Below are 16,044 nucleotides of genomic sequence, written 5' to 3'. Positions count from 1 at the left end.
CCAGGGCAGGTGCCTGCGCTTTTAGGCCACAGAGAGCTGAAGCGTTACTTATGAAAGGTGCCCGTTTCCTCTCCCCTCCATTAATTTTAGTGGCGTGCGTGTGGGGAGGTGTGAGGTTGACAGCCAAGAGATACCTCACCTGGCAGCATTAGGGACACCTTTCCTTACATGAGGACATGAGGGAGGGAACAGAAGAAAGGTAAGGTAAGGTATGGTAAGGTACGGTAAGGTTATCCCCTGACAGTGAGTGGACAACTGGAAGCTGCTGAAGGGAAGATCAGGAAAAGAAAAAGAAGTGAAAAGAGGAGAGAGAGGCAAAGACAAGTTGTGAAGGCAGGCAGAAGTGTCTGACAGGAGGAGGGAGAGGTGGCAGAAGGACGTCTCTCCCGAAGTGCCAGGGTGTCCTCCCACTGGTTAGCATCAAACGTCACACAGACCAAATGCTCAACGCCTGATTAATGAAGAGAGGTAATTTTTGATGAGCCACATACAGACACGTGAGCAAACTCATAACTGGAAACTTCAAGGTGCTATGGCTTCCATGACCAGGCGTCTCAGGGGTCTCTCTGCAGGGACCACAGCCCCAACAAGCACGTCCTGAACTTGACGAAGTAAATTTCTCATCCTAGCACTCCTGTTATGGACACCATAGGTGACACTGGGCGAACAACCTTCCCGCCTTCCTGCGGGTCAGCCTCCCTGTTTGTATGCTGGTGACAAAGCGCTGTAGGAAAGGGGACAGTTATCCATGCTGCAGAAGTGCAAGGTGGGGTGTACTTTACCAGAGATCAGGCTTTCGGTCCAAACACGTAAACAGTTTTTGAGTTCTCCACAAACCTTTGCTATATAGCATACTTCTCCACCCAGCCAGAGAGACAAGCAGCTCGATTCCGCAGGTCGTAAGGAGAAAAAACAGCAGCTGAGATGATCTTGCACCCCCTTGTGCCCAGTTCTTTCGTGCTATGAACAGCTCAACCTGTAACGTGCTAAAACTCTAACAACAGCAAGGTCTGGCAGAATATGCACAGAGTTTTCCTGATCTTTGTGCAAGCCCAAGACAAGGGATTTGATCACACCTGAACTGCAAAGTCAGAGCCTGGCACCTGCTCCGGAGGAAGCCGGACCACAGGCCCTGGCACGTGGCACGGCAAATAACCGAGGGCAAAACAGCAGCTTGGAAACTGGTCTGTACTGGTTGGAAAACTCCACGCTTCTGCAAAGGAAAGCTTGTATGACTTTCTCCACTTAGCTTTATTTTAAAACAGACCCCTCGATTTTTAAAATAGTTCCACTCTGCGCACAAATCTTATTACAAAGCCTACGCCTTCTGCCGACAGTGCTGTAACTAATTTAGAAACTTAATACAATCGTATGTCTGTATGAAATAAATGCTCGCATTCCCAACACACATACACCATATATATCACACTCGTGGGATCCATTTAAATGAAAAATTTTGTACTGGTCACACTAAGTTTTTTATTATAAAGACAGGCAGGTTACTCCTGTACCTAGTACAGAAGTAAGGGTTTTCTGTTCACCACGGGCCTTTTAATCTATATGAGATAACTTTCCGAACATTGTGCTAGTGATAAAGGTTTTTCAGCTCAGTTATTATTGCAGGCAGTACTTTTCTTAACACCACAAGGATGGATGACACATTGAAAAGCTATCATTTGCAGGGTTGCAGTGATTTCCAGTAGTGATGCAGAGGGACTGCTGGTTGTTGAATCTAATGGAGAACATGAACTAATGTCTAATGGAGAACATGGAGAACATCAGTTTTAGCCAGCTCTGCTGTTGTCAAAAAGGCTCCTGAAGGGACTCAAGTAATAACTGAAATAAATGCTTCCACTCAAACGACCTCTTCTTTGGGGAACTTCTCCTAATCTGTTTCTGATGCTGTCGAGTGGACTGTGTGGCTACGTGTACAGTCATAAATAAAACATGCCAGGACCACTCCCTGGCCTGGAAAGTGGTGTGTCACACTTGTGTCCATCCAGCTGAACCTTCCCACCCAATCCTTGTAGTCTTATCTATATGACTTCTGTGCGCAGCCCCTTGTGCTGCCTCATCCATGCCCTGGGCTGTGGCTTGGTGAGTGCTCACGGGCACCAGCCAAAACCATGCTGTGGGGCACACGAGTAATTCAACAATTCAGCAAATGTAACTGTGTAATACTACTCAAACTCATGCTCTGGTCTTAGTTTACAAAGATGTTGATTAACACAACAAGAACAGAATAGACTCCTTAACAGCTTTTGAGGGGAGGCATGAGTTTCATCATCCCAGATGGTATGAGATCCCTCTCAACCTCAAATGAGGTTGGCTTTGCTATCTTCTTTTGATCGTGGACAGGTAAAGAATTACGGAAAATTCAGGAAAAACAGCTGTGCCATATTATCTTCTATCACTGTCTATACGGTATGTTGAAGCATGGCCTTAAAACAGGACATGCTCCAACTTCTTTCCAGAGAGCAGATGAGTCACTTCAGCTATAGACGCGATGTGGAGAAGAAGGTAAGATCAGGTCTTTACTGTGATCTGGACTCCACTACAACAAAGAGGAGTTTGTCCTCATCTACCTCCATGAGAGCCCAGTGAAAGTTCAGAGATCAGTGCATGAGTTTGAAGTGTTTCAAATATTAGCAGAAAGCTCAGATGCCTTAGAGAAAAAACAGATTCCTGGTCAAGACATTAACATTCTTGCATCATAAAGAGAAAACAACATCAATTCTAGGAATCTTATCAGACATGAAAGGGAGCAGCTGGCACACATTCATTTTTCCTTATTTACACACATTTTCCCTAGTGTTCAACTTCATTTTATAACTGATACGAAAAGAAATACATTTTCTTTCCAGAAAATTAGATCTAAGATAAAGTTTGCTTTTGTAAAGAAGGGAAGTAGGATTCCATTATAGCTGCACTGGACTAAAGGCAGTGGAGTGATTAAACAACCAGACTGCATCTGACATGTCAACCTCTGTGACAACAAGGTGAGTTTTTTTTGTCTTTTAAATAAACTGCTAGGAAACAGTTATAAGTCAAGATTTTAAAAACTGCAATGGCAACAGGCTCATCAGTGAACAAATCTACTCCCTTCCCTTAATATTAGTGATAAAAGAGGTACAGATGGTGCTTTACTTGCCATCACAACGAGAGATTACTTACTGAATAAACACTTGAGTGTATTTTGGCAAACTAAGCTATTTCGGGAGTAGCTGAATAAAGTCATCCTGCCAGAAGTATTCTCTCCCTTTTCAGTTATTTTTTATACTACATTTACGTACCTAAAGAATAGCTGTCTTTATTAAAACCCAATTTTAAGTTGTGGAGTCATCTTTGCATTTTTTTAGTTCTAAATGTAACAGTAGCATACTACTAACAATTAGCACACTGTCTATAATAAAATATGTTTGCATCTTCAAATAGAACGTACATACAAGGTTTTAAAAATGGTCAGGCAGCAGCACATTTTTCTTCTTTCTTTTTAGCAACATACAGGGAAAAAATACAAAATGGGTAATGCTTACGATAGCAGTATTTCTGCTCCCTTGATAAAGGAAAAGACAAAAATGAAGCTTCTCTTGTCCTATACAGTACTAACAGCTGGTAATATATACATCATATAGCTAATACCATTTATGATGCCTTTGTAAAAACATTTAAAATCTTATTTTTCCCTTATGCATATGTATACACAAACCAGATAAACAACAGTAAGTTACTAAAGCTTCATAAAATTATGCACTAAGGCTGTCTTAATTAGATCTGTACGCTGACCAATACAAAATCATCTGTTTGTTGAATACTATCTTCTTAGCGCTAACCGTGACAAACACCCACCGAACGTGTTGGGTGTTGCTGTAAAATCTGAAAGGGATTCTTTCGGTATTTTAAAGTCTTGGCTTGAATATGAAAAAACCTTTCCAGGAAAGCAGGAGTTCAAACGCAAAGGAAGTGACTGCAAAGTAACAAGTTATTGCATATCCGCTGATGGACGGCAACTGTCCGCTGGCACACGCTGAACCCCAGTCAATGAGAGGTCTTTTGATTTAGCCAGGAGTACTGCATCGATTTTCATGAATGAATTAAACCTGAAAGCATGTGGAACACTTACTCATTTTAAGCTCAGGAAAACTTTGGAGTTTACGGCGACAGCAGATCATCATTAAATTACGCATTTGATAAATAAAAAATGAGGTACTTGGTAAAAAAGAACTTACATAAGAAAAAATACATCAGGCTATTGCTCTTTCTAGAGAGGGATGCTTAGTGACAGAGCTTGGGACCGAAACAACTGAAAAATGCTTCTGAGTAAGGAGTAAGGAAGTTCCTCTTGTTCAAGGGCAGAGGTTAAAGAAGGGGCTATTACTCCGAAAATCATGGAATAAGAAAAGCAGAAACAGACTGGATGCATTTACTCATCAACAAATAGTTAGAGAAAAATAACATAAAATTATCTACTTACAAATAATCTCAAAAAATCTTAAATATACGAAAAGACACATTTTCCACTACCTATAAAAGAAGAAGTTGTGGTTTTGGGGGGAATCACACAAATTTCTGATGCTTGGTATGTTAGCAAGGCACTGGCCAGTACCCTTGAGGAAAAAGAACAAATGTTTGCACACCCATGAAACAGTTTTTGGCAGACTTTCCTTCCTCAGCCAGCCGTTTGGGTTGCATTCACTTTCTCAGGATTTTCACCAGAGAATACAACAGAACTGAGACGGATCTAAAGCGGTGACTCCCAAATGCAGCTCGTCCATGGGTAAACAGCCCTGAGACAGAAGTGGCAGGGTAAAGCCAAACAAATGAAAAACAATATTCTGTGCACTGGATATAATAAAATTTGGCAACCTGCTAGCACAGCAGGATGCTGGGGAAGATCACAGACTGAAATTCTCCCTAGCCCACCCATCTCAGATGGCAAGGACAGCTCAGGAAGTCTTTGGACTGGTGAACCAGGTCTGGGTTTTTGCCCAGCTAAACATGTCTGCAGTCAGCACCTCAGAGCTCTGGGAGGAAACATCCAACAGAACAGGATTCACACGCTAATGAAATGTTTTAGTAACTGAAAGAGTTCGTTACTCTCACATAAGCCTGACATATCAGGACCCTAAATATGCACCCAGGTTGTCTGCACAGACTGCCGATGGTGCTGGAACGAACATCTCCAAACTGTGTGTTCAAACCTGGATGTGAGCAGCTTACAGACTGCAGGAGCTACAAAAATACTGTTGTGCCATTGCTGATGGGGGGCCACCGCTACCTGGCCACGAACTACTTACTGTTACTGGCAAAGAATGGCATGGTACCTCCCTAAGGTGCTACTTAAAATACACATTAAAAAGGACATAGTGAGAGAGATTTAGATACTGGAAAAAATCTAAGCAGCCAAAAATTTTATACAAGTCTAAACAAATAACAGCAATGAAGAAACTGGGGAAGGTTTAACCCACGTACCAGAACACAACCCAAGTAAATCAAGTGAAACCACGTGGGTGGCAGAAGAAAACTGGCCTCTAGAGCAAGCAGGCACAACGATTTCTTTACATTCAAGATAATGTACTTTCCTCAGCTCTTATTCTCACTTTCCAGCTGGACTGGTGACAGCACATATGAAACCTATGTTTGTCATACATGGAGTACTGGACTCAGTAATATACACTACAGTGTGAAGGACTGGTGAGCATGAGCAGACCAGCTTGGAGTGTAAGCCTCACTTAGATGATGCAAATACTAATTCTCAATATTTCTGTCCAGTTAGTAGGCCGGCAAAAAAAGAAAAAAAAACCCAAATAAATAAAACACCTTCACAAACAGATGGCAAACAAGATTCTGATCCATATTTAGCACAGCTAAGTTACAGCATTTCATCAATACAATATCTTTGGACGGCTCTGGTATGAACCTGTTCTATGTCTCCCAAGCAGCAGCACTGACTTGGGCAATACTCAAGTATTGAATACACTACATCTTTGCTAATGTCCCTGGTACCGAGTGAACACTCCTGCTGACAAGCGACTTGGGCAACTGAAGGGTAGCAGCATAAAAAAGTGTCCTGAGACCACTTACATAGGAGAAATTAAGAGGCTTATTGTTTAGCCTCTAACAAGAAGGGTAATAATATTCTCAATATTAAGTTTTTTACTTTTCATATAAAAGCTGAAAAAAAGATTTAAAAATCCTCATTTATTTCACAATCTATTTCTTAAAAAAGTCCCAAAGAGTTTTTAGGGGAAAGTTCTTTATTGTTTCCCCATTTACCATGAAGAAAAGAAATCTAATTTCTACACTGAGCTCTTTCTTCAGCCCAAATAAAACCTTGTTTTCTTCTCCAAGTCCACCAGGGTGCCACGAAAAACATTCGAAGTTCTCTGGGCAGGAGTAACAGTGACATGGTCCCTTTGGTCTCTGGACATTTTCATGTTGGCAGCTGCTAATAACTGCAGAATGGCCACCACATTTCTTCACGCCCATTCAACAATGGATGTTTCTTTGCTTATGTGAAATAGCAGTTATGAAAAACATCACCTTAGCAAAATTTGGGCTTCCTGCAAAGATCCCTGCGGTATTCCTCCTTTTCACAAAAGGATCAATGTTCTGTTTAAGAAAAGCGCTGGACTGGTTGGTTGTTTTTTTTTTTAAGTATTTTCTTATTATGCTTTAATATCTATCTTACAGTCTCCTCACTGTTTATTTGTCTGACTGCTTCTCTTCACAATGTGAATAGCTTTAGGGAAGATGGAAACTAATGACCTAGCTAAGGTTTTAACCCAGACCCCCTAGTGTTTTACCAGCTGTGCTATTAGGTTAACTGGCTGAATCTCTTCTGCTTCTCTCTCTGATATTACAAAACCCGGGCTATGTATAGCATGCAATAATGTTTAAATTTTTCCCACCCCTAAACGTCCCTCTGCTACTGCCTAGCCTTGAAACTCATATAATCTATCATTGATAAATTAGAATCTAGGGAAGGATGAGACAGATTACCCAGATGGTAGCTGGGGAAGAAATCTCCAACCTTTCCTAATGCAAACCTTGCGTAATGCTCTCTGATGTAAATTTTAAGCGCTATACTGAGGGCAGAGAAGGAAAGACATTTGTGGAGATGCTGATGCACAGACAAAACAAAAATACATTGCTCATCCACCACCTTACACTTAATTTGTTACTGTAACATGCCTTACGCAAGATGCTTTACTATGGTGTTTGGAAAATCAGGGTAACGGTGAATTGCAGTACAATAGCATCCCACTCTGCCCTTCCCATTGCCGCCGAAGCAAATCCTCAATTTCAGTAGGTTGCTTGGGCTGCTGGAATTAATCCAAGCAGCAACATGAAAAACCTGAGGAGTCTGTCTGCTTTATACAATCAACATTTGTCTAAGTTTCCCTAATAACATGCATACTTATGAAAATCACGGAGGAGAGCAAAGAAGGAACGGCATTTTTCAACGTGTAATGTGCAAGGCCTGCAGGCTTAATGGTCTAAATTTCAGGTTTGAAAAATTTACCCTCCCTGGAGACTCCTGTTCAAAGCTTCCATGGATCAACTCAGATCTTCCTTTTCATGAAGTAAATATACTGAATACCACGAGATATATATGGATTTTGTGGACAAGAATAAAATGCACATGATGTGTCTTTTCTGTCTTGCACACACATAAAATAAATCATAGTATTTTTTCAAAAATACAAAATCAGCGTGTTGTCCTCAGTCCCAAAATGCCTTCATCTCAGTCTTATTTTACCGTGAGTAATGATTTGACTGATTCTTCCCTTCCTTGATTTGCAGCTGTCCCCTGACAGACTGTTTATTCCGCAGCTTTCTGGAATCCTTTGGGATTGAAAGAACTACCCAGTGTGAGCTATTAATACATACGTTATATGGATTTCAGCTCACTGCCCTATATATTAAGAAGACATAAAGGGTCCTAGATGAGAAGTTCTTTATTTTTAGAGAAGCTTCATAAAAAGGTTAACTTAGGTACTGAGGGACCAGAGTGTCCTGGAAACAATAGTGCTGTCGAACAGGCAGATCACAGGCGTCTCCCAGTTTATAGGCCACAATAGGAAAGTGTCCCAGGGACAGGGATTGTACCCAGTAACTTCACATGGAGCCTGGTGACAGGAACATCGACTGTCACTTTGTCAAGTTCTTCATCACTGACTGCTTGTGGCTTATCTCGCTCCCTGAGCCCAGAGGCAGGGAATCTGACGGCTGCCTAATGAAGTCAGTGGAAACTTTTCTATTGAGAAGTCTCTCTGCTAGCAGCTATATAAGCTCTCTCAGAATAATTCAATTCTGCTCCCTAATCTCAAAGAGAGAATCCCCAATTTAGTTTAAAAAATGAAATAAAGATTCATCCCCAAGTATAACAAGATTTAACATCAGCAAGAAGAAAGCAATGACCAGCTGCTAGTATACAAAATTTACTTGGGAGACCCGATTCCGGGTTTTGATTGTACAGATATTATTATCTACTTCAAATCCTACTTCTGCAGTTTTGCTCTCTCCCAGCGTGGCTTATCACATGTAAATCATACCCTTTCCTCCTTCCGTTCCTCTTGCAGATGGCCAATACTGCTGTATATTTAGTGTAGGCCACAATTAATCAGATCAACCTAAAGCTAAGACTGGTTGGTATGTGTTTGAAATCCAAGTACAGCCTGAAACCAGCACCATGAAATGGCAACTGATTTCTTTAAGAATTAACCTGGTTTGGCAGAGTAACATCATTTCTAATTCTTTCGGGCAAGAAAAGCCAGCCTTCCTGCAATGCTTGAGAGACAGACAGACACAAAACTATTCACTCCTATAGCTCAGAGTGAAAACCAGTAACCTTTTACTAATCAAAGCAGACACACTGTAAGGTGCTTTGCTACATGATGTAGTACAATACAAACAGGTACAAAAATGGGGGTCTTAGGTGCTACTGCAATTAAAATAGCAAAGAAAAATAGTGTTTATACATTTAAAAAACCTGCTCATCAGACCAACACTACATTTCTGTGCACTACACATCTACTTCTACAATCAAATTAAAAACACACTGGTAAAAAAAAAATGATGTCTTGATCCTTTTTAAAGACTGTTGATAAATTTAGCACTCACTAAATTGAAAAATGAGTGTAACTTTTTGAGTCACCAAAGAAGTTTAGTGCATGGCTCTACTGCATGGCTCTGCCTTCACATACAGATCAGCTCTGTATGCTCCTATGCATCACGTTCCTATTTCATCATGTGATTTGAGATGAAAAGGAGATGTTTTACAGAGCTAGCCTTGCAATGAAATAACTCCTTGTAAAGACACGTGACGGTTTCAACTAAAACCTGCCTTTCCTCCTTACATGACTCACTTTTCTGGCTGCGTTGAGGGCAGAATTCCTCTAACCCCAGTTTTCTCTGCATGAAGACTTCCTCCCAGCCTGGCACGGTGTTCCTGCGTACCAGCTGGGGCTCAGCTCCTCCGCACTGACCCGAGTGGAGACGGCTATGTGCAGAAGAGGCACTCAAACGTACCTGTGGCTTTGCACTCAGGGCATGTCTCAAGCATCTTTCTTTAAGAGCATGAAACACTTCAGTCTACATCAAGTAAACTTATTACCAAGTCTGATTCAACCTTAAGTGGTGTCATCGTTAACATGGCAAGCAGAAGAATTTTAATGACAAGAATCATTTTATTCTCTAGCTCCTCAGTGCTCTGAATAGATCCCAAATCCCCAAATGAGAGCAAAAAACGTATTCTCAGGGAAAAAGTCTTTATGAGATCTAAAGGCAAACTACAGTATCTTTTTTGTTGCAATAAGAATACTTTGATCTATTTTCTACCTTCTGGTTTCTTTTAAGAAGAAAATAGATTTCAGGGAAAAGAATCTCTACCATCAAATGTCAGTATTAAGCCATAAATCTGACCAGGAATTGTAGATGCAAAACACCAGATTGGTATTCTGTGTCTTCCACGCTAGCAAAAACATTTATATTTTGTTAGAAGAAGATACATGACAGTGGAGTTTATGTGATGACTGCGTACCAATAAGCATGCCCAGAAAACAGTTAAAGGGGAGAAAAATACCTATATGAAATCTAATGGGCAAATGAGGAAATTGTAGTTACAGGAATTCAGTTGCTACTTAGTGTTTATAGGGAAGCACAAAGAGAACATCAAAATGCCTGATCACATCCCATCTGTTACTACCTCTTGCTGGATAACATCTTGGCTGCCAAAAAAGCTATTTAAATTTACTACATTGCAGCTACTGATAAATATCACTTCCGTGAAGATCTAATACTAAATAAGGACTAGATCTGAGGATAAAGCTTACAAGCAGTTGTGTCAAAAAGATCCAAATTTTGCTTAGTATAACACCTGTACTCCTACAAGGCTGCAGTTTCTTCCTCCCTGTCCCTGTCTGTGATATGTTTTTAATAGAGCATACAACTGTAAAACAATCCTCAAAAGCTGGATCGTGTCAACAACAGACAGAAATAAAGCTAGGGCGGGAAGAATGACATAAAAAAAAGAAAGAAAGAAAAGGTACTGGGAGGAGGTGACGGAGAAGAGAAAGGCTACTATTCAACAATTTTGGAGGTGCTTACTCCAGGCACTTTCCACATAGATCTGACAGGCACAGAATGGTGCCATGAAACTGCCTCCAGCAATGGAATACATTTTCCAGCACATCACAGCAGCTGCAACGGCATCAATTCTGCTTGCAATCCATGTCCAAACAGAAAAGTTCTCAGTGGTCCTATTTCAGCATATCTCAAGGACTAATTAAATCCTCATTACTATCTTCTAATTATTCCAGTGCTGTGGGATTTTACTGAGCAAGTCCCCAATGGTGCATTAGATGAAAAGGGTTAAATAACCTGTGTTGATTTTGAGACTGTAGATCTATTTCAGACCTTTAGCATATCATCAGCATTATCATGAATATTTAACTACGTACCGCTGTGAAAATTATAAGGAGAAAACAATTAAAGATTTTTTAAAAATTAATTCTGACCCATATACATTTGCACTAATAAATAAGGCTTCTTTAAGTATCCCCATTATGAGAGTGCTTGCTGGAGTAATAACGCGAAGTCATTAACTGTTTCCATTAAATTCAATGGTTTTCAGGAGCTCCCAATTCACTGTTTTAATATAAGACTGAAACCTGACATGTACATATCCAACTGGAAAAGCATGAAAAATATTACTTATAAGTAGGTAAGTTTTCTAAGCTTTTTCAAAATTAGGTAAGGAACCATTCATTTCTGCAGGGGTAAAAGTGCCTATTTCATCATTACTGTGACACATATTCTCCTATTGGTATTTGCGTAGGTAAGTATTCATATACAGAGATGGACATCTCTGTTAGGTTACAAAAGTAAGAATGGGAGTACAAGCTAGTGGCCGGGACAGAAGGCTCCTTTTTCACACTGTAGCTTTAGGAAACTGATTTAGGGGGTCAGTTTAGATATGCCGGGTTTCTATTTCTTCCATACAAATAACTTCTAACTCACTGAGCCGTTTTGGCTACTAAGCAGATCTTCAATGTGCGGCTTCCAAGACCCAAACAGATGAGATAAGACGGTACGGCTGAATATAGGGAACTCAAGCAACTGTGTGCCTCAATTATTTGCCAAATGGTTATGACAGCTGTGGTATCACTGCTGCCCTACCTCTGCAGGCTGATGTAACTAAAGTTTATAAAAAGCTTTGACTTCAATAAACACGAAAAATGAAAACCCTGATTTTGATCACAGTAAAGAAAAGTCTGGGGTAGCTGTATCAGAAACAAAGAGCAAAACAGGCATCCCCCCTCCCCCCAAAAGCATAGCAAGTTTCAATGACTAGCTTAATTAGTCGTGCCTACATTTTCATGTGGTATCACCAAGTAATGGTAATTGCTGGGATTCAGCAGCAGTTAAATGCACGTGTAGGTGAGCGGGCATGGCTTCTCCAAGAGACTTCTGACCTGCACAGCCTGCTTCCTCTGTCTCCAGAGCTCTCCAGCTCTGACAGTCCATTAGGGTATATGGGACTTTACTTCCAAGTCCTGGTACTTCCAAAGACACGCCAGATGAGACGTAGGTTATGCACATAAAAGTACATGCAATTTCTTATTGCCTAGGTAGACAACATGTGTTGGTAGAGCTGACAAAGTTTCATTGATTGGGCATCAAACAATAGTGGCCAGTTACTAACTCTGGGATGAGAACAGAAGCGGGCTGCCGAAAATAGCACGCTCCATTCACACTGACCCAGGTACAAACGTCCTACAGCTTGAGCAGGACATGAAAAATCTTCAAATTATTTTAAAAAAACTAAGCATTTTTATGCTTATTACAAGCAGTATGAAATAAGCTATATAAAAAGCAAGCTGAAGAGCGCAAAAAATCCAGTCCCACAAGAAATTCCTATTACTATACATACACATATAGGTTACCACTCCTCTCCCTCACACACAGAATGTACATGTAAAAATATGCTCATTGCCCCTGTATGACAGGGGATGTATAGTCTTAGGCAGGCAAACATAAAAATCCCAGCTGGGTGCTGAGTAACCATGGAAAGTAGGGTAAAATATAATCAATCACTTTCATAATAAAATAAATAAGTGTAAACTTAATGGTTTGAAGTAGTGGTTTAGCATCCAGAAGTGCTACAGCTCAGACTCCACCTGTCAATCAAGCTTCACAATATCTGGTAAATAACATTTTTTTCAAGTATTGAGAGCAGAGGATTCTGCTCAAGAAACAATTAGTAGTCTTTTGTTCATTCAATTTTCTCTCTAAACAAGGAAAGAAATATTACACAAAGTGCTAAACCAAACTATATTACCTTATCCTATGGAGGGTCTCTGGGTTTTTTGTTTTCATTTTCTTTTTTTTTCTTTTCTTTTTTGAGGGAAAGTGTATCAGTAAACCAAGAGTTTAAATTACTGTAACAGACGCCTATGGATCAGGTGTCCTTAGCAGCAACGATTTTCTGCTCAGGTTTTTATCAGTAAATGACAAGCACCTTCCCTTTGAGTCCCCATCACTCCCCCTCTTTCCTTTCTTCAAGTTCAGTGGAAACCAGTTCAAGCAAGCAGAGGAATCAACTAATGTAACAGCCTTTTTAAAAGGTGAAGTTTTCCATTTCAAAGGAGCCTCTAATCAATGACAGGGCGCAAAAGGGAATGCACGCATGTTTATGTGCGTATAGCACAGACTTTAGAGAAGCTTTGGGGAACATGTTCTTCAAAATCAATATGACCTAGCTAGTTACAAATTTCATATCTGCTGCATGAAACAAACGGACTTCTTGTACAAGCTGGGTCACAAGGATCATGCATATTACATCAGATTTTGCATATGAAGAGTGCAAAAATTGCAACGTTCCCAAACACATTTTCTCTAACCACAATTCTCACACACCACCCTGCACAGAGAAAGAATCTGACTATATCAATCTGTAAACGTTATTTCTCTCACTGTTATTTACTTGTTCGACTTCCCAGTTATGGCAGCTGTCTTTTCTGTTTTACTTTTGAATATCCCTCTGCTTCCTCTGACCATACAATGACCCCCATTTTTGTTCTACAGCAGCAACAGACTGGTTCGATCCTTCCAGCTCTGTCATCCCCCAAAGCCAGGTGAGGAACACACGCTGCAGAAATAATTATTACTGGGCAGTGTTAACATTTTGTGCCAAGACCCAGTCGTGCCAGAAAATGCACACATCTTTCTGAGATACTTGGGTCTTCAAAGCCTCAATCTGATCCATTCCCACTGCCCTGTGACATTCCATCCCACAACACATCATGTATCCGTAATGGGTACTGAGGCCATTCTTTTTTCACCAAACATGTCCATCATTCTAAAAATTTTTTAAGGAGAAAATAAGTCCCTGCACTAACGACTGTGTATAAAGAACGACTGGAAAAGAAACAAAATAAACGAGTTGAGTGTGGAATTCTGTGTTTCGTGTTCTTATTAATCAGCATTCCTGGAGGAGGGGACATCCAACCCAGAAAAAATAGCAAAAATTAAGACTCCCTCCTCTTCTTTGTGAGTCCTCTTCGCTCCTCCTGGATGCTATCCCAGAAATTTGTCATTCTGTGAGTTCAACTTGTTTCACTGTGAGAAAACTTCTTGTATTTATGGTATCCCCATATGGTGCTACTTGGAATATTTCTGGTAGCAAGACATTTTAGGAGGGGCATTTCATAAATAACTCCATGTTTATCACAGTTATCATGTGTCTGTTTTGCAAGCTTGTTACTGGCACATGTTAACCACTGCATGGACAGGATGCCCAGTTTACAGCAGTTGATTGTATGTATGGCCATGCAACGAAGCTGTGACAACTACCTTTCATGAGCTAGGGAGGAAGGAGGCAAAAGGAAAGGGGCTTAAAGTTTATAAATGGTAACATTAAGAAAAAAAAATGCTCTGTTTATTTTTGTGAGCACTTGCTAGGAACCATCCTTTTAGAACAGTGCTGTTGCCTGCAAGGTTTTCCCCTGCAAGACTTCCAAATCTTTGAACCATTTCACCTAAACAGTTGTTTTCCCTTTATATTTAAAGATATTTTTATTTCTAGAACTGGCTAGAGGACTAGCTATTGAGATCATGCAAAGACATCAGAGATGAGAATTTTAAGAACCGTAGCAAAACTGCACTGCTTGCAGCTAGTACTATTTCTATACATTGTAATTCCAAGACAGACAACAAAAAGTTGAATTCTCTAGGATATGAATCAAGTATTTACAGTAAACTGCCTTTATACTCTGGGCATTCACTGTATTTTGAGAAAGCCTTGTTTCCAATTATATTTTGGTAAAACCTGCTATTCAGTTGCTCTTTCCCCAGAGAAGGAAACCCCCTGAGCCTTTTACAATGAGGACTGTCATTATTTTCCCTGGGAAAAGAAAAGAAATACCAGGAAATCTCACTTTGCTAATGTGTGACTTAAAATGAAGGCTGTATTTGGCACCAACTAAAAAAGCCCCAACACCTAACAAACCTCGGTCCTGTGGCATTGGTGACTGGCTCAAGGCAGGGTGGGAGCTGGATTCTGACTGGCTGCCAGGAGGCTGTGGTGGCATCTGACTGCCTGTAACACACAGAGAAAAAAGGGAAAACAGACTTGCTTTTAACATTGCAATGCACACAACCAAGCCCTGCCGCATTTTTCAACCACTCAGCATCAAAGAAAGTACCAGCTGTATAAGCTAAAGACAGAGCTCAACAGGTCTTGACTTTTTCAGGTTTTTTTCTTCTTTTTCCCTTCCCACCCCGCCCCCCCAAACCCACGGAGGAAACATGCATAAACATATTTAGCAACAGGCATGGCAAAATGTTCAATTTCGTATTAAGCGAGTTCCCAACCTCACCGACATGATCCAATTTATAGCTGCAAATCTCCTGACACATATTTCTGTTAGAGAGTTTAACAAAATCCAAGTCTGCTGAACAATAGGGCTCATCCTGCCGAGCTTAAACTGGCCTCCAGCCAGGCAGACATGGACTGCTGCCAACAATATTACCAATGAAAAATTCAGTCAATACAAAAATGACTAACAACAGTTTAGAAAGTATTTCAATGAATCAGTGGTTTTAATATTATTTGAAAGTCCACATAGAATATGGGAATAAAGAATAATAGGTAGGTGCACGTGGTGAAACTGAAGCATGTTTGAAAGAGATCAGACAGAAAGGGTGTATCTTATTATTCAAATAAAGGCAAAGGGAAGAGGTTTGCTTATTAAAATACCCACCCAGAACAGACAGACCCATTTTTATAGCTTCGTTCAAAATACACCCACACAGTTTATCCACCCAGAGAAGAACAGCACTCACAGTGCTGTCTGTGAGGCTGGGGACACGAAATCTCCCCTTTCAGTATTACTGGACAGTAAAGCAGGTGCTTATTGCACTGCCGCGAGCCACTCCTCTGGGTCACCACTCAACACCGTGTCAAGCAGGAGGTCCACGCTGACACCCTCCCGCTGCCACAACACCCCAACGGGCTTGTGCCCAAGAGCCAACCTGCCA

General features: G+C 40.7%; 1 protein-coding gene across 4 annotated transcripts in view; it reads right to left on the bottom strand.

Moving 5' to 3' along the window:
• ARID1B (AT-rich interaction domain 1B) overlaps window positions 1-16,044 on the bottom strand; it is a 335,932-nt gene that overhangs the window by 71,281 nt on the left and 248,607 nt on the right. For 3 of the 4 annotated variants that reach the window (XM_063329382.1, XM_063329379.1, XM_063329381.1), the window contains one exon: window positions 15,014-15,103. The exons of the other annotated variant lie outside the window; for it this stretch is intronic. In XM_063329382.1, the coding sequence (XP_063185452.1) occupies window positions 15,014-15,103 (90 nt within the window). The remainder of the gene's footprint in view (window positions 1-15,013; window positions 15,104-16,044) is intronic. 4 annotated transcript variants of the gene reach the window in all.

The sequence above is a fragment of the Chroicocephalus ridibundus genome, chromosome 3, assembly GCF_963924245.1.
Source record: "Chroicocephalus ridibundus chromosome 3, bChrRid1.1, whole genome shotgun sequence".
Classification (NCBI taxonomy): Eukaryota; Metazoa; Chordata; class Aves; order Charadriiformes; family Laridae; genus Chroicocephalus; species Chroicocephalus ridibundus.
This window is presented reverse-complemented; position numbering and strand designations above follow the sequence as displayed.